Raw genomic sequence first — 24,397 nt, forward strand, 5'->3', positions numbered from 1 at the left:
ATTTGCGTGCTGTTTCTCCGTGACAATCTGATTCAGCAGTTCTATGCTGAGAGTATTCTTACATACCTTTGAGTTCTGTTTAGAGCTAATGGACAATGAAAAAGTATTCCTAGTGCATAGACAAGAGAAATTGGTTTGGGTTCCAGTTCTCAAACAAAAATAGAATACAAACCTGGAGGGGGAATAGGGAGGGAAGAGAAGATGTTGGGAAAAGAGGAATGAATATTAGGTAGGTAGTCACAGGAGAGAGCACTGGGGAAGATAACTTCAGAACTGGGAGTCATAACTGGAAAACCAGATAAATACTCCTTGGCAGCTGGGAAGGTTTAGGATACCTCAACTTGGACTTGGGATGGGAGTCCAGAGAGCACTAGTTGCTCCAGCTAGGTAGGGAAAATGCAGGGGCAGATGAAACTTGAGTGGCTAATAAGAAGTGCCATGAGCCAAAGGCGCTCTGAACGCGTGGACCTCTTTAATGTCTACCAGTAGATAACGTACCATTGTAAATCTTGTGTAACGGTTAAGAGCATGAACTTTTAGAGTCAAGGTTGTTACACAAGCTGTGAGATCTTGAGCAAGTTAATCAACCTCTTACAGCTTAAGTTTCCTCATGTGTTAGGAAAAAAAAGAGAGATAATAATAGTACCTACTTCACTGGAGCGTTGTAAGGATCACATGAGTGCTTAGTATATTGCTTGGCACACAGGAAGAACTCAATGAATGTTACTGCTATAGTTGTCACCATCACTATAGTTACATTAGCATAACTGGATATTTATTTATGAGAAACAAGCCCATCCAAAGAGAATGGGTGAATGTATTGCCATTCAGTGAAGAGCACAGGAGAAAAAATGATTCCATAGCAGGAACCCTGAAGCTTTCTGCCCTTCTGTTGTCAGTTTCCCCCGCCCCAGGCAACCACTGATCTGTCTTCTGTCATTATAGATTAAATTCTTTTCTAGAATTTCATATAACTGGAATCATATAGCATGTTCTTTTTTGTATCTGGCTTCTTTCACTCAAAATAATGTCTCTGAGATTCATCCATGTTATTTGTATCAGTAGTTTCTTCCTTTTTATTGCTCAGTAGTATTCCATTATTTGAGTATAAGAATAATAAACTTCATTCATTCATTCATTTCTTGATTAACATTTGAGTTATTTCCAGCTTTTCGCTATTACATATACAGCCAAACTATACAATTCTTTGTGTAGACGTATGTTTTCATTTCTCCCCATTATTTTTAAGCTATGCTCTTAATTTGTACCTAAAATCCTTTCTCAAAAAAAAAATCCTTTCTTTGTGGCCTCCTTAAGGACCTTTCTCCATCAATTATTAGCTTTCTTGCAGGTTCTGTGGCTTCCTAATTGTGCTTTTCCCTCAACCAACCAACATTCTAATTCTGTTCTTCAAAAAAAAATTAAAATCAAATAAACAGCCTTCTTTTAACCATGATATCTCCTTGAAGGTAGTCTTTAGTGTCACTGGGTTTTACTACCAGGTTCTAGTCTCTCTCTTTTTGTCTACCTACTAGATCTCCCTACTCGGATGTCCTGTGTATACCTCAAGTTCAGCAGCACCTTTAAAACTGTAGTGTCTCTCTTTATGCTTTCCCTCCATACCTCCCAACCTGTGCTTCCCCTGATACTCTCTGTTGACTCTCGGCACACCATCTAAGTGGTCTCTTAAGTCAGAAATCTCCCTTCACCTCCTTCCCTCCTCCATTCACTCAGCTCATCTACTTGTAAACCCTTGACACCATCCCTCCTGTTATTACCCTTCATTATCTCTCACCTGGACCAGTGGAGCTTTACAAACTTTAAGATGCATACACATCACCTGGGGATCTTGTTAAGATGCAGATTTTGATTCAGTAGACCTAGGGTAGGGCCTGTGGTTGTGTATTTCTAACCAGTTCCCCGGTGATGCCCACACTGCTGTTGCATTCTGTCTCACTCACTCTCTTGGTAATGTCATCCAGTCTCACGACTTTAAATACCATCTATATGCAGATAACCCCAAATCCAGTAAATCTCTCGTCCTCTCCCCTGAACTGGGCTCTGTTCTGCGTTACCTACTTAACACCACTATTTGCATATTTAATAGATATCCCAAACTTAACTTCTTTATAAACTGAACTACTGATCTTCTCCCCTAAACCTATTCCATGGCCATCTTTCTCTTCTCAATTAAAGGTAACTCTAGCCTTTTGGTTGCTTAAGCCAAAAATTTTTGGAGTCATTCTTGACTCCTCTTTCTCTCGCAGCACACATTCCATCCATCAGCAAATCACATTGGCTCTACCTTTATAATATATCTAGAATCGAATGACTTCTCACCACTTCCACTGCTACCACCCTGGTCCATGTCAACATCAGCTCTCACCCGGGTTACAGCAGTAGCTTCCCATCTGGTCTCCTTTCTTCCACCCTATTTCCCCCTACATTCTGTTGTCAGTTTTAGCAGCCAGAGAGATCCTTTGAAAATATGTTTGGTCATGTCACTCCTCTGCTCAGAAACCCTGCAGTGGCTCCCTTTTACCGCTGATGACATCTACCAATACTCCTTCCCTCCGTTAACTCCTGCTCAGCCCTTCTGATCTCGCTGGAGATCCTGGAACTGGGCAGGCATGCTTCTGCCTCAGGGCTTTTGCATTGTTTCCTTTGCTTAGAACATTTTTCCTTTAGGTGTCTGCTTGGCTCACTCCCTTGTCTCCTTTAATTCTTTGCTCAAATGTCACGTGGTGAGGCCTTTCCTGACCACCCTATTTAGAATTCCAACACTCCTTATCCTCTTGCCTTGCTTTGTTTTACTCATAGCCCCATTATTTAATATGCCATTATACGTATGCATTTTAAAAATAAATTTATTTATTTATTTGTTTTTATTTTTGGCTGTTGGGTCTTCGTTGCTGCACGTGGGCTTTCTCTAGTTGCAGTGAGCCATGGCTTCTCTTGTTGCGGAGCACGGGCTCTAGGCACGCGGGCTTCAGTAGTTGTGGCACATGGGCTCAGTAGTTGTGGCTCACGGGCCCTAGAGCGCAGGCTTGGTAGTTGTGGCGCATGGGCTTCATTGCTTGCGGCACGTGGGATCCTCCCGGACCAGGGCTCAACCCCACGTCCCCTGCCTTGGCAGGTGGATTCTTAACCACTGTGCCACCAGGGAAGTCCTGAGAATTATTTCTAAAGTGCACTGATATATTACTCCCTATTTAAGCCCTCTAAAACATCCCCATTCCCTACAGGATAAAATCCAAACTCTGAGCGTGGGGACACCCTAAAACAATCTTCCAACAGTTCCATATTAACTTAGAAAAAATTATAGTAAAGGAGAAAAAGGAAGATAATTCTGTGTTGAATTTTTTGACCCTTCTCCAGTGAAATGTTTAACTATGACATATGTCTAATTAGGAATTCTATTTTTACATATCTTTATTTTTAATATAAGTAGAAAATATATATTGAAGACTAATGGTATATTGAATATACCCAACCTTTCAGATTAGAGGAGCATTTAGAAATTCAATATTCAATTCAATTAAATTAGTAATTAGAAAGTTTTCACTTCTAGGGTTTAGTAGCTGTGGAAAAAGTAGTGTGAAGACTAACTTTAACTTTGTTTTTAAAATTTTTTTTTTTTTTTTTTTTTTTGCGGTACGCGGGCCTCTCACTGTTGTGGCCTCTCCCGTTGTGGAGCACAGGCTCCTGACGCGCAGGCTCAGCAGCCATGGCTCACGGGCCCAGCCACTCCGCGGCATGTGGGACCTTCCCGGACTGGGGCACGAACCTGTGTCCCCTGCATCTGCAGGCGGACTCTCAACCACTGCGCCACCAGGGAAGCCCTGTTTTTTAAATTTTAAATGGAGAGTAGTGGATGTCAAACATCAAGTATTTTTTTTCTTATAGTAAATTTAATGAGCGTAATGCTTAATGTTATTATTTTCTCAAACTTCCTTTGACATTCTCCCAGAAAGTTGCTCATAGGTGCACATGCCCAACATTTTGCTTACAACTTCAGAGACTTTGTACCTCTGAAACCCAGGTCCCAAATTGAGAACCACTGAAAGAAAGCATCCCCCACGAAGTTGCTCAGCAGAAGTTTTCCACTCGGAGCGAACATGGGTTATAGCAGAAAGTGTTGTCAGTCTGTGAGGGACGATTGCTGATCATGGCTGTCTAAGTTATGAGGGGCTAAAAAATAGCAGTTTTAGAATTTTATACTTTTCACCTGTGTGGAGAAAGAGCATGCTTTGTATTTCATACGATATCGGTAGCATAAAATAAATGTTTCTTAATGAAATTAACTCTGATGACTTGGTTTTGGAGGAAATGATAAAAGCATAAAAGGTCATGAAAATTCAGTTTTATAGGTTATGGGTTAAGGTGCTGGTTAAATTATGCTTCAAGTTATGCTTATCAATTAAGAAACAGAATTTCGTTTTCTGGAGTTATGTTAAGAATGTTGCATAATTTCAAGACACAGAAGTACCAAGCAGGGACTTCCCTGGTGACGCAGTGGGTTAGACTCCACGCTCCCGTTGCTGGGGGCCCGGGTTCGATCCCTGGTCAGGGAACTAGGTCCCACATGCATACTGCAACTAAGAGTTCACATGCCACAACTAAGGGACCTGTGTGCCACAACTAAGGAGCCCTGGAGCCACAACTAAGGAGCACATGTGCTGCAACTAAGGAGCCCGCAAGCCCGCCTGCTGCAACTAAGACCCGGAGCAACCAAATCAATAAATTAATTTTTAAAAAAAGAAGTACCAAGCAGCCTTGATCTTAAGAAGCAGCCTCTTGCATTTAGAAAGAGTCAGTTAAAAATTTCCAACTAGCGAAAAATGGTTGGATTCTGTATGTATTTTGAAGGTGGAGCCATTAGGACTTCCTGATGGGGTGTGGGAAAAGAAAAACAATGCATTTAGGATGATTTGAGGTACTTGACTGTAGCAACTGGAAGGATGTCATCAGCTGAGATCTCCAAGTAGATCAGGTTTCGGGGTGAGGGGCAGGATAGTTCAGTAAAAAAGAAACTTCTGATAAAAATCCTGTCTTGAGATAAGTTGACATTCATCTGACATGTTAATATTTGGTTAATGAGTTCTAGAGAATGTAAAAGGCCGTGTTACTTTTAAATAGTTTCTGTTAACCATAGTAAAAGAATTATTTCAGGGGATTTCACTGTTAACCTATGAGTTACTCGCGTTTCTAACTCCTAAGTTTTAGCGCTATGTCTGGAATGTGAAAGGTGCTCAGAAAATGTGAGTGTGGTGGATGGATAGTGTGTTGGTGGGTAACTTCCCCTGCAGCAAGTATCACCTGAACAGAGAAGCAGATGGAAAACAGTCATTCCCATTTGTGAAGATCTGTGTCTGTCATAGATGTGTTGGGAGATGTTTGTATTAAACTTGTTCCTTCTGCCAAGAGATACTGTTCTTCCCCTCAAGAAATGGCATTTGTAGATGAGGAAACTGAAGCTCAGTGAGGTTGAGGGAATTGCACAGTCACCTGATGAATAAATCACAGAAATGCCCTGCAAGGGTGTTTTAGACGTTATGACCAATAAGAAAGAAATTGATTAATATTGATACTTTAATTACACAAAGAGCTCACATAAATTGGCAAACTAAACAAATAAAAAAACAATCTTCCAGTAAATAAATGAGCACTAGAAAATTCTCTAAAGAAGTGATTTAAAAAATAAATGAAAAAATGAAAAAAATATACAGGCTCACTAGTATTCTAAGAAATTCAAAGGGAAACAGGAAGATACTATGTTTCTCATAAAAAAAAAAAAAAGAAATGGCATTATCTCCACTTACTAAAGACTTTGAGAGCATCTGTGGGTATCTAGCTCCGACTTAAAATCCCTCAGAATCTGTGCATACACACAGAACAAGTCAAAAGACACAGCATCATACAGGTCAGTTGGCTGTTTTCTCTAGACAGCAGTTGACTGTCATGATGCAAGAGATTGGTGTAGCCCAGTAGGGGAGATCGTGATGATTTTTACTCTAAAATCTCCCACTGCACTTTTAAAGAAGTGATAGATTGACCTTGTTCAAATATACAGTCTGGATCACTGTGTTCTTTTGAAACTAGACCTTTGTTCATTACTAAGATCTATATTTTTCTTTTTCCTTCTCAATACTTACTTTTATAGCGGCCATCCAGCTGATGCTACTAACTTCATTGAAACAGAAAAGGAGGTTCAGAAAGCCAAAGCACTAATGCTCTTGAGAGTATCTAATAGGAGATCCTTACTGGGGCTGAATTTGGTTGTGCTGTCGACCCAGTGATTTTGGTTGAACGATTACTTTTTATCCATTGTCAGTGCTCATTAACGTTGTCCCCTGACAGATTTCTTCCCAGTGACGGGTTTTGCTGTGCTTTTTGTTGTCGTGGCTCTGATGTTCAGCTGACCTCTTCATCTAGGAGAAGCAGGGTGGAGATGGTCACATGTTTGCTTGCGGTAGTCAGATGACAGGGCTGCTGGAAAAGGCTCAACCTGCCAAGACATATGTCTAAGGCAGGGGACCAGCAGGGCTCAAATGTCAGCTTCAGACTGTTGATTTAGCATCTGGCCTTGGACAGGTTACACTGGCCAGCCAAGTCAGCCCCGGGCTTGAGCAAAGCACTGTAGGATAAAGAATGGGATCTAATTAAATGGAGTGGAAATAATGTGAGAAGGATGGCTTTTTATATCCCATTCTAACCCTCTCTGCTTTTTCTCTGCTTTTAAAACTCTGTAGCTTCTTGGAGCTCCTCCTTTAAGAGGAGCTATACGTTCCCCTTGCAATGTAACAATCCTAGCTGAGCATTTACTTCCCTTGAAGGACTGGTAAGCCTTTAAATAGGTATGGGTTACTTGGGAAGTTTTTGCTTACCTGTAGAAACCACGCTGCTTACTGAAAGCATCACAGACAAGTAGTAAAGTTCAGGAGTCATTTTTTCCTATATTTGGGAGGAAGAAAGCACTGTTAGCAATACTTGTCTTTTAATTGCAATACATATTTTAAATGTTTTTGCTGAAAGGGTTTAAACAAAGGCACCAACTTAGCAGGAGGTGGAAAGCTTCCTGCTTAATGTGCCAACCCCGTCCAGCAGTTCCTTCCACTGTTGATTAATGTCTTAACTTTTTTTTTTTTAATTCTAGTAAAGCAGACTTCACCTTACAAAAAGAAAAATCTCTCATGGAATTTTTAAACTTTCCCTGTTGAAATGTTTTAACTGTGATGTGTCTCCTGAGGAGTTCTATCTCTCCATCTCTTTTCTTAGTGTAAGTAGACAATAAATGTTGAAGACTAATGGTGCTTTGTATACAGCCAAGCTTTCAGGTTAAGATGAGCCTTTGGAAATTCAGTATTTAAAAACGTACACAGTCGGTTGCCAAAAATGTTAACACTGCGGTGCAGACTCCTTCACTGAAGGACCCCACACCAAATACAGAAAACATCCTCTTTAGTGCCTGTGGGACTGGTTCCATCTGAGTAAGCAGCATGGTAAAACCTAAAAGGACAGCAGAACAGCATCAGTTTACTGGGTAGAATTATCTCAGAAATATATTCCTTTTTTTTTTATTGAACTATAGTTGATTTACAATGTCTTGTTAATTTCTACTGTACAGCAAAGTGAGTCAGTTATACATATATGTGTTTCATATTCTTTTCCATTATGGTTTATCACAGGATATTGATTATAGTTCCTTGTTGTTGATCCATCCTATATATAATAGTTTGCATCTGCTAATCCCAAACTCCCAATCTTTCCCTCCCCTACTCGCCCTTCTCCTTGGCAACCACAAGTCTGTTCTGTATGTCTGAGCCTGTTTCTGTTTTGTAGATATACTCATTTGTATCGTATTTTAGATTCCAAATATAAGTGATATCATATAGTATTTGTCTTTCTTTTTCTGCCTTACCTTGCTTAGTATGATAATCTCTAGGTCCATCCATGTTGCTGCAAAATGGCATTATTTCATTCAGAAATATATTCTAGAATGCAGACCCTAAATAGAAGGTGTTTCCTCATGTATCTACTGTGGAACAAAAGTGCTCAAAACCTAGCCAGGCTAAGGTTTTCCTTTGATCGAGGTCATGTGCTTACTGTCGGCAATGCTAGTGATAATAACTGTGACAGTTTTTTTTTTTAATTCCCCCGTTATTTCATTTAAACCTTACAGGAAAACTGTGAAGCAGGTATTTTTATCTCCATTTTAGAAATGAGGGCAAGAAAGGTCAGAGAGAAGAAGTAGCTCCTGCTGTTGTGGGATGACTGTTTGAACTGGCCTCCCACCAGGGAATTCTCTGGAGACTCTTTCTAGAACCATGTTAAGGCACCCAATAACTTTTTTCATTTTAAAAATTAGACATAGGGGCTTCCCTGGTGGCGCAGTGGTTGAGAGTCCGCCTGCCGATGCAGGGGACACGGGTTCGTGCCCCGGTCTGGGAGGATCCCACATGCCGCGGAGCGGGTGGGTGCGTGCGCCATGGCCGCTGAGCCTGCGCGTCCGGAGCCTGTGCTCCGCAACGGGAGAGGCCACAGCAGTGAGAAGCCCGCGTACCGCAAAAAAAAAAAAAAAAAAAAATTAGACATAGTCTTAATTTAAAGTGCACATCACTCTTAAAAGTATATACAAAGGAAAATATAACTAAAATATACTAGTTTAAGGTATTCCTAAAACTTCAGCACATTTCAGAGTCCAACTCTTCTGTATCATTTTTTGACTTAAGTTAGTTGGGGTCCCTGTTTTTCTACCTATATCATCTCCTTAGTAACTATTGAATGAATGGATAAATCTGATATTTTTATGACTGTAAAGAATTTTATAACATCAAAACAAAACATTAGGGCTTCCCTGGTGGCGCAGTGGTTAAGAATCCACCTGCCGATGCAGGGGACACCGGTTCGTGCCCCGGTCCGGGAAGATCCCACATGCCGTGGAGCAGCTGGGCCCGTGAGCCATGGCCACTGAGCCTGCGCGTCCAGAGCCTGTGCTCTGCAATGGGAGAGGCCACAACAGTGAGAGGCCCGTGTACCACAAAAAACAAAACAAAACAAAACATTAGTATTTAATTTAATTTGGGTTCATATTCAAGTTGTAGGATGACTAAAAGAGATACTAAGTAACTTTTTAAGAATTCACTTCAGGGACTTCCCTGGTGGTCCAGTGGTTAAGATTCTGTACTTCCACTGCAGTGGGGCACGGGTTCGATCCCTGGTTGGGGTACTAAGATCCCGCATGCCGTGCGGCATGGCCAAAAACCAAAACCAAAAAAAAGAATTCCCTTCACCTGAATTCTAAATGTGAATTTCTTCTTAGGTTTCAGTCTTTGAGCTCTTGAAGAGCAAGAAGTCCTCTCTTACCTGTTTTTATTCTAGTAGCGTCTGGCAAATAGTAGACACTTAATAAGTGCTTGACAGAATGACTGCACACTTACCAATTGCGAAGAAAGTAAAGATGATATTACCAACCAGGTTGGTGAGGAGAGGTTGACTGCAGTATCGAGACGATCTGGGCCTAAAAATCAATACCCTGGGTCATACGTTAATTGATTACTTATTAGAAGAAATCCACGCTGTTAGTGTAACACCAGAAGGCACTGACCCTTGAATTCTAATTGTGGCACTAGGTTCATTTGGCTCCAGGCAACTCACTCCTCTTAAGAACCTTGGTTCCTTACTGTGACTGCAAATTAATTCATGCTAGCATTAATAAAAATATTATTAAGAGTTATTAATATCTTAATTGGTGGGCAAGGAATGTTTACCATTTTTCTAATTCATGTTAATTTGACATTTTGGTGAAAAAACATTTTGTGGAAATTCTGGAGTAAGGAAATACGCCCTACCACACACAAACCTCTTATAGTAGAAGCTGGCAAGTTTGAATTAGGCTAATTACAAGGAGTGTCACGGTTTCCATTCCTTCCCCATCACTTAAGTTTTCAGATTTTTTTTTAGGATTTTTAGAACTGCAGTTTATTTTGAATGTATCACATTGCATTTGCCTCGTTTGCCTGAAAAAGGTATTAACTGACTTTTTCAGCCAAAACTAATATCCAACATAGAATCTGAAATAACAGATCAAGTCATAATCTGGTTGAGTGTGCCTGTGTCACCCTCAGCCTTGCAAAAGTTAGCTAATGCTGGGCTGTTGGGACTGCTCTCTAGGGAATTCATAAATTGAAACGTCGGTGCTCTCATTTGACGGCTTCTTATACTAAAAGAAATAACTGTTGATTAAAAGTTAAACTCAATCTGCCCAAATCCCAGCTCTCCTCGCTGTACTGAGATTTTTGACTCTTCAAAGAGGTGAAACGGGTGACTACCATTGATAATAGGGGCAAAACAATGGGGCAGACTGCACTTAAACACATAACAGGAATGGCAGAGGGCACCCGAACCATCTCCACAGGTAAGACGTGCATGCTGAGCTGCCAGGGGAGGGGGTTGGCTGGAGAAAGAACTTACCTCAGCAGAACATAGAACTGGAGGGTCAGAATGGTGGTCCCAAACAGGAACACTGTCACTTGGCTGCATGGGACACAGTGAGTTACATTATACATTACTTTTTTAGTGATGAAATGCCTTCAAGAAACCAAATTCAAGTTCTGTTTCACGATAATGTTATATCAAACCACAGAAATAAAAGTTTTAAATATAGCAAAGATGAACTGAGATCCATCCCATTATAGCAAAATTATGTCTAATAATAGTTCAGTAAGAATAATAGTTACCATTTATTGAGCTCCTACGATATCTGTGATTACTGGTCTCTAAGGAATCTTGAGAACCTTGGTTTCTTATTTATTTGTTTATTTATTTCGTTATTGTGGCTGTGCTGGGTCTTAGTTGCAGCATGCGGGATCTTTAGTTGCAGCATGTGAACTCTTAGTTGCAGCATGTGGGATCTAGTTCCCTGACCGGGATTGAACCTGGGCACCCTGCACTGGGAGCATGGAGCCTTAGCCACTGGACCACCAGAGAAGTCCCTGAGAACCTTTGTTTCTTTACCATGGCTGTAAGTTAATGCCATAAGACAACCCACAAGCAATAGTAAGAATTATTAATATTCATAATTAGTAGACAAATGTGTCACATTTTTTATTCACTTTCTCACTTAATATGCACACAATCCTATGAAATGGGACTGTGTTTTCCCATTTTATAAATGAGGAAACTGAGGCTCAGAAACATTAAATGTCTAGTCTGAGGACAAACACCTAGTAGTAGTGAGCAGTAGAGCTACAGCAGAAGGTGAGCTACAGCGTGGTTAGGACCCTATGGCCGTGTACTGTGCTCGCTCTCCCCCCAGCCAGGTGGTTCACACGGAGTGAGTTAACATACCTCCCACAACTTACACAACCACATGAGGTCTGTGGTTAGCGCTCAACTTTGAAATTCTTTTGAGATTACACGTACATAGTTTCCACACATGTAGGAAAATCTTCTTCCTTAACTAATAGTTCTGTCTCTTCACTGTAAACGGTTATTCACCTTAATTATTTATTTTATTAATTGGATTTAGCACTGAACGACTTGAGGGTATTTGTAGAAATTAAATCTCCCCTCCAAAGACAAAGGTTTACCCCCAGTGAAGGTACTCAAAACAAAAAGCAATTTCAAAATATACCCCCAGGGCTTCCCTGGTGGCGCAGTGGTTGAGAGTCCGCCTGCCGATGCAGGGGACACGGGTTCATGCCCTGGTCTGGGAGGAGCCCACATGCCGCGGAGCGGCTGGGCCTGTGAGCCATGGCCGCTGAGCCTGTGCGTCCGGAGCCTGTGCTCTGCAACGGGAGAGGCCACGACAGTGAGAGGCCCACGTACCGCAAAAAAAAAAAAAAAAATACCCCCAGACTAAAGCAATGGCACATTGTTAGAACTAGAATATGGTTACATGTTGAAGGTTACTATTTTAAAAGGAATAGTGTCTCTTTAGAGGTGTAAATCTGAGAAGTTGTCAAGTCAATTGCATTAACAGTCGGTCAAAATAGACTTAATTATATTGAGCATTCTGAAGTGTGACAAGAAAAGCCAAACAGTTTGTTTTTTTAAGTTAATGTTTTAAAACTGACTTAATGTTTACAAAATGTTTCATTAATGTTTATACATCAATGTTTTTGAAACTTAAAGTCAGTGATTTTAAAGTTGAAAATAAATTTTACTTCAACCTCAGGACAGCCTCAGGAAGAAATGAACTTTTTGCCACAGTGGGCTGGGGAGGGACACTTACAGCCTGAGCTGATGAGATCTTGGCAGCCAGCAGTGCAAGTGGGAGGCTGTGTGAGCCAGACAGAAGTGAATCATGGTGGCCCTGGTCCTTGAGCAGCTGGAGCAAGGCAAGGAAGACCCCGAACAGTCCCCTTAGAGCTTCCAAACCTCTTCTACACTCATTCCTCACCTGCCGAGGCCCCCTTCCCTCCTCACGAACCCTTCGGGGATACGGAGGAAGTCCTCTGCAATGGAGAGGGGCAGATCCTTGTTCTCTGAAAACCACTCTAAGCTATGATAGATAGAAGCTCGCTGTAACCTAATTCTTCTATGGTTTTGAGGATCTAAAGTCTAAAGCTGGCTGTGTTAACAGTGAATTAATAGAACTGAGCTGGATATTTGAGACAGGTCATGAATGTGAAAAGAGAGAAAGCTTCCTTTAAGCCGAGAGATCAGCTTCCCCCAGCCCCTTCCCCACCCCTTCCCCTGGGGAGGACCTGGAAACCTGAGCTCACCCCCAAGGTCAGGGAGGGGCTTCAAGCTCTTTGTTCCATCCTTCCCTGCACAGCCAGCAGCTCCCAGGGGATCTGCACCTCCTGCTCTCAAGCTTACTGTTCTTCCAGCTCACAGCTTAGTCTCCCTGGGGAGTGGTACCTGAAACTTGAGATGGGTGGGGCTGGAACTGACGCTGGACTCCAGCTGAATCAAGCCCCTCCACCATGGTCCTTGAGAGCATGCTCAGTAGCTGGCCAGATACCCTGATTTCCCTGTGGGCCCAGGGCCACCCCATAATACCACAGGTACTTTGCATGGGAATTGGGGGGGCAGATGAGGAGTGGGGGGGAACAAGCCCCAAGTGAATCCTGGTATCATCCTTGGAATGATAATTGAAAGGTAGGACATTTAAGTCATTCTAACCAGTGAACTCATTTTTTTAATGCTGTGTGGAGCATTATTGACCCTTCTCTCCTTTATTTCCTATTAACAATTAGCAGTGTCCCTGTGATCCCTGCCACTGTTTGGACTAGACCTCAAGTATTTATTGAATAAATGTTTCCTAATTTCCATTCCCACTGACTGTACTTAAATTGAAGCTTTCATTACTTTGTAACTGGCCTTCCTATCGTTTTGCCCCTTCCAATTAATCCAATAGCATCACCATCATCAGTATTATCACTTTCCTCACAAATAACGGCTACCATTTATTTTAACATTGCACCAGGCACTGTCATAAGCACTTTGCCGTATCATATCATGATCTCTATTTTACAGATGAGGAAACTTAAGACACAGAATTAAGTGATCAGGTCAAGATCATACAACCATATAAGGATTTTAAACACTCATGTCACCTTATTTTTCTAGAGTATTGTTTTTCTACAACCCTGTTGTCACTCCATTGCTCAGAAACCTTCAAAGTTTCCTGTTGTCTAAGGAACTGAAGTTCACATTCCGCAACTCCTCAGCCAGAAGGGCTCATTTCCAATCTACACAGCTCCAATTTATCTCGAATTTTTCTTTTTGGTGAGAGAGAACCTAGGAGTCAGGAAACCTAAATTCTAGCCCTGGTTCTGCTACACACTAACTTTGTCTCATGCGAGCATAAAATCTGAGCAAAAGTAAGTTGGTCAAACTAACAATTGGGTCTGAACACAATTGGGCTACAAATAAATGGTCCTGATACAGGTCTTTTGAGTGTTGGCAAGACTTACAGGTACACAGTGAGATGTTTTATAGCCTTAATTTCCAACTCATTCTCAACTTATTATTTCTTCGAGATGTTTGTAATAGTGAAAAATTAGATAGATCTAAATGACCAATGATAGACGATTAACTGGAAAAACTAAATATCTAACAATAGGTTATTATTTGGAACAAACTAAATGTTTTTGGCCATTTTTTGTTCTTTTATGGTGAGAATTAAATTATAATGTGCATGAAAAGTAGTTTGTAAGTTAGAAAGTATCATATAAATGTTAGTTTCCTTTTTTTTTTTTTTTTTTTGGCTGCGCCATGCAGCTTGTGGGATCATAGTTCCCTGACCAGGGATTGAACCCATGCCCTCGGCAGTGAGAGCTCAGAGTCCTAACCATTGGACCACCAGGGAATTCCCAAATGTTGTTTTCTTTATTGTCATTCGTTATGTTTCAACTTTAATCATAAAAATACTTCAGGGTCTACAGGTGATTCCCTAAAAGTTCCCAAAACACTTTGAGCAATTTGGCATCCAGGGAACTCCGGAAAGTATTTTATTTATTGATAGTTAATAGGGAGTGTTTATTAAAGAAATAATTAGAACTGAGTGCTTTGAGTTGGAGATAGACAGGTTCACTGAGTCCCAGCACAATGAATGAAAAAGACCCCCACTATGACGCATCACTATGGCATTTCAGAGCATTGGGGATAAAAAGAACATGCTTCAGATCTTCCAAAAAGACGAAGCAGGTTACATGAAAAGGAACAAGAATCAGAATAGCACCAGACTTTCAACAGCAGTGTTCGGTGCCAGAAAACAATGAAGAATGCATTCATAATTTTAAAAGAAAATTCCAGCCTAGAATTCTCTCAGTTAAGGAAGAATAAAGACAGATTTATTTTATCTTCCATTTGCCCTTTATTATGAAGCTATTTGAGGATATGCTCCAGAAAAATTAGGAAGTAAAACAAGAAAGACAATGACATGGTTCTAAGAAATAGGGGATCTCCCTTAGGAGAGAGATGAAATGGCATATTTCAGAAGGACAGATGCACAGTGGGTTAGAGATTTCCAGCCCAGATTAGAGAAAGAATTTCCGGAAAAAAGCCTCCATGAAAAAACAGATTCAGTAGAGTAATAATAGTTGACTGAACCATTTGAAATTGATTTTTTTTGAAGATCCAAAAGAGTTGAGGGACTTTGCTGGTGGTGCAGTGGTTAAGAATCCACCTGCCAATGCAGGGGACATGGCTTCAATCCCTGGTCCGGGAAGATCCCATATGCCACGGAGCAACTAAGCCTGTGCGCCACAACTCCTGAGCCTGTGCTCTAGAGCCGGAGAGCCACAACTACTGAAGCCTCTGCGCCTAGAGCCTGTGCTCCGCAACAAGAGAAGCCACTGCAATGAGAAGCCCGTGCACCGCAACAAAGAGTAGCCCCCGCTTGCTGCAACTAGAGAAAGCCCGCGTGTAGCAATGAAGACCCAACGCAGCCAAAAATAAATAAATAAATATTTTTTTGAAAAAAAGTTGAATTACAGCAACATGATATGCAACATAAATAATTGCTATATTCATAGTGTGTTCGTTACTTGCCAAAAGCATCTTTATGTAGCATATGTGTATTGTCTCATTTATTTCTCACAATAATCATGAGGTAGGTAATATTATTTTCTCTGTTTTAAGACAGAAAAACTGGGGCAAAAGGAAGGTTAGGCTAGGGTTAGGTTGCCCAAGGTCATCCAGCTCATGTAAATATTGGAGCTGTGGTTTGAACCTGGACAGCCTGATTTCAGAGCAAGTGTTCGTAACTGTTATGCTATATAGGCAGGAGGTTGGAGGATACTTTTTTGTGGACGCTGACCAGTCCTAGGAGAAAGACCTGTAATACAGCCAAGTTACCATACAGTGAAGCCCACTGTGCAGAAGCCCTACGTACCCACTTAGAACTGCGTATCAGCTCTTTGAAGGAAATTTAAAATATATCATTAATATTGGTAGAGTAATTAGCATAATGCATTGGTGAAACAAGAACAGAATACCATAAAAAGGAACATTCAGAGGACAAAGATCTAAAACATTGAGTTTTGGGAATTCCCTGGCAGTCCAGTGGTTAGGACTCAGCACTTTCACTGCCAAGGACCCAGGTTCAATTCCTGGTCGGGGAACTAAGATACTGAAAGCCTCGAGATATGGCCCAAAAAAAAAAAAACTGGGTATAATAGCAGAAATGAAAACCTCAGTAGGTGGATTGGAGGATGAATTTGAGGATATTTAGAAATTAGAGCATGAAGGTAAGAGATGGAAAAGAGAAGAGAAAGGATAAGAAAATTGGAAGACCAGTCCCGGTGCTTCAGCTCTAACTCTCAGGCATTTCCAAAGAGAACAGAGAAAATGGAAGGTAGGAAATCATCCATGAAATAACTCAAGGACATTTTATAGAACTGCAGGTTATGAGTTCTGAGATTGAAAGGGCCTGCTCAGGGCCCAGCACAATAGATGAAAATAGAGCCACACTAGAGGACATCACTGTAAAATTTCAGAACATTTGGGGACAGAGTTCTCGTAAGCGTCAAGGGAGAAATAATATAAGCCACATTAAAAGGATCAGAATTACTGGAAGTGACTTTGGATTTCTCACTGTTAGCACTGGAGTCTAGAAGCAATGCCTCAGAATTGTGGGAGAAGGTGACTTTCAACATAGACTAGAGATTCTCTCTTTCTCTCTCTCCCCCCCATACATAATCTATGAGGATTAGCTCTCATACACCCTCACAACTCTCTCCCAAACTTCCCAAATATATAGCCTGAGTGTAATGGGGGTGTATGAGCTGATCTTCTTCGATCATGAGAGAAAGTAAGTAGACACTCTTTGGATAAATTAAGAAATAACATTATAAGCACATAATATAGAATTACGATAGATTCGACCAGAAGAAATAGCTGAAAAAGTTAAAAGTGGTCACCTCTTAGGGATTTGGTTGGAGGGGTTGGTGGGTGAGATACGGCCAATGACTGTTGCTTCCATTATGGGCCTTTTGTCACCCTATGATTTCATATCTATATACGTGAATTCGTTTAATTAAAAAAATTTTTTTAATTTATTTAATTTATTTTTTGGGTGCGTTGGGTCTTTGTTGCTGCCCACGGGCTTTCTATAGTTGCAGTGAGCGGGGGCTACTCTTCGTTGCGATGCGCGGGCTTCTCATTGTGGTGGCTTCTCTTTTTGCGGAGCACGGGCTCTAGGCGCGTGGGCTTCAGTAGTTGCGACACGCAGGCTCAGTAGTTGTGGCTCGTGGGCTCTAGGCGCGTGGACTTCAGTAGTCGCGGCACACAGGTTCGGTAGTTGTGGCTCACGGGCTCTAGAGTGCAGACTCAGTAGTTGTGACGCACTGGCTTAGTTGCTCTGCGGCATGTGGGATCTTCCTAGACCAGGGCTCGAACCTGCATTGGCAGGCGGATTCTTAACCACTGCACCACCAAGGAAGCCCTAATAAAAATTTTTAAATAAAATTTTAAAATCAGTTGCCTTGCATTACTTCATTAGGGTTATGGAAGGATCAAATGGAATAACTGATATGAAAACGAGTTTGTCCGTTGTAAACTGTTACTCAGTTGAAAGTGATAACATGACCATGTTGACTAAGAGGCAGAATACGGTTTTGAAGGACGGGCTGTTGGGGAGTTATATTTGGTGGATGATCATGTCATTGTATCTGTTAACCGCGGCCACAGTAGTGCAGTCGCAAAACAAACATTCATTTTTGCTCATGAGTCTAGGCTCAGCTTGTGGGTTCTCTGATCTGATCCAAGCTCAGCTAATCTCACCTGGACTTGCTCTTGCATCTAAGCAGATTGTCTGGGGTTTGGATGGTCTAGGATGGCCTCAGCCACATAGCTGACGGTTAGCTGTCTGTCAGCAGGAGCACCAGCTCTCTCCTGCAAGTTCTGTCGTCCTCCAGCAGGCTAGCATGGGTTTGTCTTCATGTCAGGGGCAGGAGTCCAAAAGAGAGTGGGAGTGTACAACACCTCGAAGGCCTAGGCTCAGAATGGGAACACTTTCCCATGTGCCACATTGTTGGGCCAAAGCAAGTCACAAAGGGTGCGAAGGAGATTCCATCCCTTTATCGTAAGAGCTGCAAATTCACATTGAAAAGGAAGGGTGGAGAAAAGGGGCCATTTTTGCAATTCACCCAGCATAGTCACTGAAGCCAACTATTTATTCCACCTATTTGGAATGAGAACATGGAAAGACATCAGAAGACCTGTAACTGAACTTACTTTCTTTTTCCTTTGTAGACAGTAAGAGAGGTGTCAGAGTTTTCCATTTAGATCGACAACTTCAAATTCTCAGCATGGAAAACTCAGAGAAGACAGAAGTGGTTCTCCTTGCTTGTGGTTCCTTTAATCCTATCACAAATATGCACCTCAGGCTGTTTGAGCTGGCCAAGGACTACATGAATGGAACAGGTAGGAACAGTAGCCAAAAGCAGTGATGGGGTTCAGGATGCACTACCCTACAATACAGCACTTTGGCATATTGGATATTTTAAACGGAAGGACTTTGATAAAACAGCAGAAGCAGGAAGGTCACTCTGACCTCCTCCCTCCACCCCTCTTCCCTGAAGCAGATCGTAAAACGTTCATGTGAGAGGTGCTCTCCCTAAACCCGGAGAAAAGGAGCATCCTTATCTCTGAAGACAAAGGGAAGTCAAACAAACATTCTTTGCTAAATTCCCCTGAGTTTTCTACACTTACCTTGTACTCTTTGCCCTATCATATTTCGCCATGACTGTTTACCCTTCATCCAACCTAGCATAAAAATACAGTAAGTCCTCTATATAGAACAAGTTCCATTCCAAGAGTGAGTTCATAAGTCCAATTTGTAAGTTCAACAGAGTTAGCCTGGGTACCCAACTAGCACAACTGGCTATATAGTACTGTACTGTAATAGGTTTATAATACTTTTCACACAAATAATACATAAAAAACAAGTGAACACAAAAAATAAAACATTTTTAATCTTACAGTACAGTACCTTGAAAAGTACAGTAGTCCAGTACAACAGCTGGCATACAGGGGCTGGCATCGAGTGAACAGGCAAGAAGAGTTACTGACTGGAGGAGGGAGAGGAGGTGGGAGATGGTAGAGCTGAAGGATCGTCAGCAACAGGAGATGGAGGGCAATCTTCAATGCCACTCACGCCTGACGCTGAGGGCACAGGTTCTGGTTCCTTGGTTCCTTGTTGGATTCAATTCCATCTACCGTCTTGAAAAAACAATCCAGTGATGTCTGGGTAGTAGCTCTTTTTTTCTCATCATAGATGACTTGGTAGCACTGGATTGCATTCTGAACGGCTGCCGCAACCTTCATGTACCGTTCTATGTTCAGGTCCTGTGCCTCAATAACTAACAGTGCCGCCTCAAATAAAGAAAATCCCCTTGCCATTTCCTGCGTCGTGAATCTCTTCAGTTCTTCAGTTACTTCTTCCTCTCCTCTCTCTTTGTCCTTTCTCTGGGGCTCCAATTCCATCACAGCTTCATTAGTAAGCTCCTCGTGTTGCACAGCAAGGAGTTCAGTGAAGTCGTCCTCTTGCAAACCTAGCTAGAAATAAAGATACTATACTACTGTACCCTTACAGTGCTGTACAGTAAAGTACACAAAAGCACAACCACTTGTAGAGGATGCAGTGCACGTGACAATGTACGCCAGACATGTTAACTAACTTATGTGATTGGACATGCAAACACACGTTCGCATCTTTGAAAGTTTGCAACTCGAAGGTTCATATGTAGGGGACTTACTGTACTTGGGTTTAACTCTTTCTTGGAGACTTCATTTCCTTATGAAGGCTCCCGTGTCACATAAATCTTACATTAAGTAAATTTGTATGCTTTTCTCCTGTTAATCTATCTTTGTCAGTTTCACACCCCGCCAGGGACCCTAAGAGGGTCGAGGAAAACTTTTTCTCCCCTACATACACACAGATTTATTTTGTTTTGTTACATAAGTGATCATGCTGTGTGCTGATAGATGGATGGGTGTCCAAACTCACTAATAATCAGGTAACTAAAATAAAAAATGAGATATACTCTGCCCATCACATTGACACAAGTTTTCAAACTTGATAATGTCAAATATCAGGTGTTGGGAAGGAATGGGCTCTTGCGTGTACAAATAGATTAAGGCTTTTTATGAGGCAGTTTGGCAATATCAGTCAAAATTTAAACTGCTGAGGAATGGAGAGTCAGTGTTTGATGGGTACAAAAATTTCACTTGGGGAAGTTGAAAGAGTTCTGGAGATGGACGGTGGTAATGGTCGTACAACATGTCACAGTACTGTACACTTAAAGTAGCTTAAATGGTAAATTTTGTGTATATTTTACCACAATTAAAAATAAATAAATAAGCCTGGATCCCTGTGAAAAAAGGAGGAGGGGGGAAATCTGTGATTATGAAACCATATTGATATTTCCTGTGCATAAAATCTAATTTGTTATAATACCTCATATCAAATCTAATTCTTTACCCAGGAAAATATGAAGTTATCAAAGGCATAATTTCTCCCGTCGGCGATGCATATAAGAAGAAAGGACTCATCTCTGCCCATCACCGAGTTATCATGGCAGAACTCGCCACAAGGAACTCAAAATGGTTGGAAGTTGATACATGGGAAAGTCTTCAACAGGATTGGATAGAGACTGCCACCGTGCTGAGGTATCCGTGGTGCAGTCAGCTTTGCCATGCCATTCCTGTGTGAGGTTATCACATGGTAACAGGGCGTGGGTGGTGCTCAGCCTTTATGGCTGTCACTGTGTTTTGAGATGTTTGCACACTTGTTAACTGTATATCCCTATTAAAGAATAGAGGAAGCACACCTGGCCTGTCTGTGCCCCAAGTGAGAAAGGTGAAGTTGTAAGATGATGTTACTGTGGTCAGTCGTCTTAAGTATAAAAGAGAGAGGCAGGTAATTTAAGGAAGAGAAGCCATGATGCTTGATCACGGAGAGAGCTGATTTTGGGAGCTGCTTCCCTGACAGCATATGGGGGTTGTCACAAATCGCCACACTCAGAACTCTGAAACAGCTCCAGTTTAAGCATTCAGAAACCAGAGTGAGTAACATCTAATGATCACTGAATGTTCTCTTGAGTATAAAACACCAGGACTTTTGGAAAAACCTGTCTAATGTCTGTTCTTAGAGTTCGAACCTTCTGGTTCTAACCATATCAGTTAGGGTTACGATAGGAAATAGAAACCACTCTGAGTATTTTAAGCAGAAAGGGATTTTAGGTGCTCATGCAGAAATGTTGAAAAGAAGGGCTGGAAGAGTAGAAGTGGTGGCTTGTTTCAAGGTCATGCCTCCTTAGCTGCAGTTGGAGTTCAGGAAACTGTTCCTGCTTCTGCTGCCAACGATGCTGCTCTTAAACTGTCCCAGTCTATAGGGTCTGGCCACCACACTGACATGGTAAGAGATTACTTGTCGGGGTCCAGTATATACTTGTTTGTTTTTTATGTATTATTTGTGTGAAAAGTATTATAAACCTATCACAGTACAGTACTATATAGCCGATTGTGTTAGTTGGGTACCTAAGCTAACTTTGTTGGACTTACGAACGTGCTCTCGGAATGGACCTCATTGGTATTTAGGGGACTTACTTTCTGTAATCAATGTTAATGCTTGTTTTTATGACACAGACACATACAGCTTAGAATAGTAATAGCTACCATTTGCTGTGCTCCCAGGATTTTCCTTGCTTTCCATTCTTGACAGCCAGAGCCCAGGGCTGCCATATCCTGGCCAGCATCCGTTCTGACCCAGCAGTACTATGTATTCGAAGGCACCCATTCTGAGTAGTTGGCATTGTACCTGTGGTTAAATGTGTTTAACAGCTCCCAGCCTTTAACACTGCATCAGAGGCTCTTAGGCATCTCCAGAGGGATGACGTTTCAGCTGAGCATTGTGAGAAAGAGGAATGTTCTATTGCTTTGTTGCTTTATAGACACCATCAAGAGAAGCTGGAGGCCAGTAGCTGTGATCACCAGCAGGACTCACCTGTACTGGAAAGGCTTGGACGGAAGAGGAAGTGGGTTGAACAAAGACAAGATTTTAGTCAAAAGAAATCACTAGAGCAAACAAAAACAAAAGGTCTGTATGTTTTGCCAGGACTTACCAATGATAGCTGATAAGACTCTAGAGCTGAGCAAGCCCCCTTTGTATTTTACTTTCATATGCAATATGTGTGGGTGCCTGGAAAATGCCCCTTGTTCGTTTTCTTTTCTTTTTTTTTCCCCCCTTTGGCTGCACTGCACAGCTTGAGGGATCTCAGTTCCCCGACCAGGGATTGAACTCAGGCCATGGCATTGGAAGCCCGGAATCCTAACCACCAGGCCACCAGGGAATTCCCCACCCCTTGTTAGTTTTATGATGGAAGGAAGAGAGAGTCAGAGGCACCCTGAGCTTATTTATCCTGCAGGAGGTCGACCTTAACTTTTGAGGGATCCTGGATCTCTTTTTAGAGAATCTGAATCTGATAGAAACTATGAACCCTCTAGCCAGAAGAACCCACATACACATTCATTTTGATGCAGGGCATTATTAAAAAGGCAAACCCTGGGACTTCCCTGGTGGCGTAGTGGTTAAGACTCCACACTCCTAGTGCAGGGGGCCTGGGTTCGATCCCTGGTCCAGGAACTAGATCCCAGATGCGTGCCGCAACTAAGAGTTTGGATGCCACAACTAAGGAGCCTGCAAGCTGTAGCGAAGAAGCCCACCTGCCACAACTAAGACCCGACACAACCAAATAAATAAATAAATATTAAAAAAAAAAAAAAAAAAAGGCAAACCCTGAAGCTCTGTTTTCTTCTTCTTCCCAGGTGTGCCAAAGGTGAAGTTGCTGTGTGGAGCAGATTTCTTGGAGTCCTTTGGCGTGCCCAGTCTGTGGAAGGGTGAGGATATCACCAAAATCGTGGGAGACTATGGGCTTATATGTATTACTCGGGCTGGAAGTGATGCTCAGAAATTCATCTATGAATCCGACGTGCTGTGGAAACACCAGAACAACATTCACCTGGTGAATGAATGGATCACCAATGACATCTCATCCACAAAGATCCGGCGAGCCCTCAGAAGGGGCCAGAGCATTCGCTACTTGGTACCAGACCTTGTCCAGGAATATATTGAGAAGCATAGTTTGTATAGCTCCGAGAGTGAGGAGAGGAATGTTGGGGTGATCCTAGCTCCTTTGCAGAGAAAAACTTCAGAAGCTGACACATAAGAAATTCTCCAGCATGGTATTGTGGACTTCCCTTTTGGGAATTTGAAGCAGTGTGGGTGTTTGTTAGTAAATGGGGGAAGGAATTGTGATCCTCTTTAGTAAATTAAAGTTTAAAAGGTTGGTAAAAATCAGTAATTTAAGATCAGGTTTATCTTTATCAGAAGTTACTAAGATGAATGATTTCAATTTTTTTTTTAGGAATATACAAATCCCTTTATCTTTAAAACTAGATATTAGTAGCAGAGCTAATTGTAGAAGAACATTATAGAAGAACATTCAATATACAAATCCCTTTATCTTAATTTTTTTATTATTATTATTTTTATAAATTTATTTATTTATCTTTGGCTGCGTTGGGTCTTCGTTGCTTTGCACGGGCTTTCTCTAGTTGCGTCGAGCCAGGGCTACTCTACGTTGCGGTGTGCGGGCGTCTCATTGCGGTGGCTTCTCTTGTTGCGGAGCACGGGCTCTAGGCGCGTGGGCTTCAGTAGTTGTGGCACGTGGGCTTCAGCAGTTGTGGCTCGCAGGCTCTAGAGCGTAGGCTTCAGTAGTTGTGGCACACGGGCTTAGTTGCTCTGCGGCATGTGGGATCTTCCCAGACCAGGGCTCGAACCCGTGTCCCCTGCATTGGTAGGCGGATTCTTAACCACTGCGCCACCAGGGTAGTCCCCTCTTTATCTTTAAAACAAGAGATTAGTAGCAGAACTAATTGTAGAAGAACCTTGTAGAAGAACATTCAATCAAACTAACTACAAAAAGAATTCAAAAAAGACATCCTGGCTTTACCACAGAAAGAGAAGTAAAGTGTGAAAAGTAAAGAGACCATTTAAGATCCTAATTTTAGTTACGAAAGGAACGAACATTTTATGCATGCCTTTTTTCCTGGGCAGCCCTCACTCAGGGTGGCCAAAGAATTCTTAAAATAGTGATCTTGTAAAATGCATCACTGATCAGTCATCTCCAGCTGTGCAAAATACCAGCTGTGAAGTCCTGGCAGAAACTACGCCAGGGCTTGGTTCTCTCTGGCATACATCAGAAGGCCAGTGAAGCTTTGCTAGGCACGCTTGCCTGCAGCCCCACCTGTAGAGGCAGGGAGAGGGGTCTGAGCCCTGGAATGTTTAGAAAGGTACACGGGTGTTTCTGATGTCCATGAGAGGCAGGGAGCCTCTGCCTTCACCATGTTATGCACAGATTCTCTTAGCACAGCCCTGTTG

At 41.9% G+C, this 24,397-nt stretch overlaps 1 protein-coding gene and 1 pseudogene across 2 annotated transcripts; one reads left to right on the forward strand and one right to left on the reverse strand.

The window, feature by feature from the left end:
- Positions 1 to 6,547: 6,547 nt before the first annotated feature.
- LOC307063527 lies at positions 6,548 to 12,309 on the reverse strand (annotated as a pseudogene). Its single transcript has 6 exons — positions 12,236 to 12,309; positions 10,474 to 10,536; positions 9,441 to 9,520; positions 7,379 to 7,509; positions 6,888 to 6,954; positions 6,548 to 6,637 (listed from the first exon to the last, which is right to left on the reverse strand). The product of its transcript is annotated as an uncharacterized misc_RNA (transcript).
- A 5,939-nt stretch (positions 12,310 to 18,248) lies between these two features.
- On the forward strand, positions 18,249 to 23,209 carry NMNAT1 (nicotinamide nucleotide adenylyltransferase 1). The gene is made up of 4 exons (XM_079697854.1): positions 18,249 to 18,378; positions 20,442 to 20,625; positions 21,909 to 22,054; positions 22,783 to 23,209. The coding sequence occupies exons 1-4, from the start codon at positions 18,264 to 18,266 to the stop codon at positions 23,181 to 23,183; spliced, it is 846 nt and encodes a 281-aa protein (XP_079553980.1). The 5' UTR covers positions 18,249 to 18,263; the 3' UTR covers positions 23,184 to 23,209.
- The last annotated feature ends 1,188 nt before the right edge of the window (positions 23,210 to 24,397 follow it).

Source organism: Hyperoodon ampullatus (genome assembly GCF_949752795.1).
Source record: "Hyperoodon ampullatus genome assembly, chromosome: 2".
Classification (NCBI taxonomy): domain Eukaryota; kingdom Metazoa; phylum Chordata; class Mammalia; order Artiodactyla; family Ziphiidae; genus Hyperoodon; species Hyperoodon ampullatus.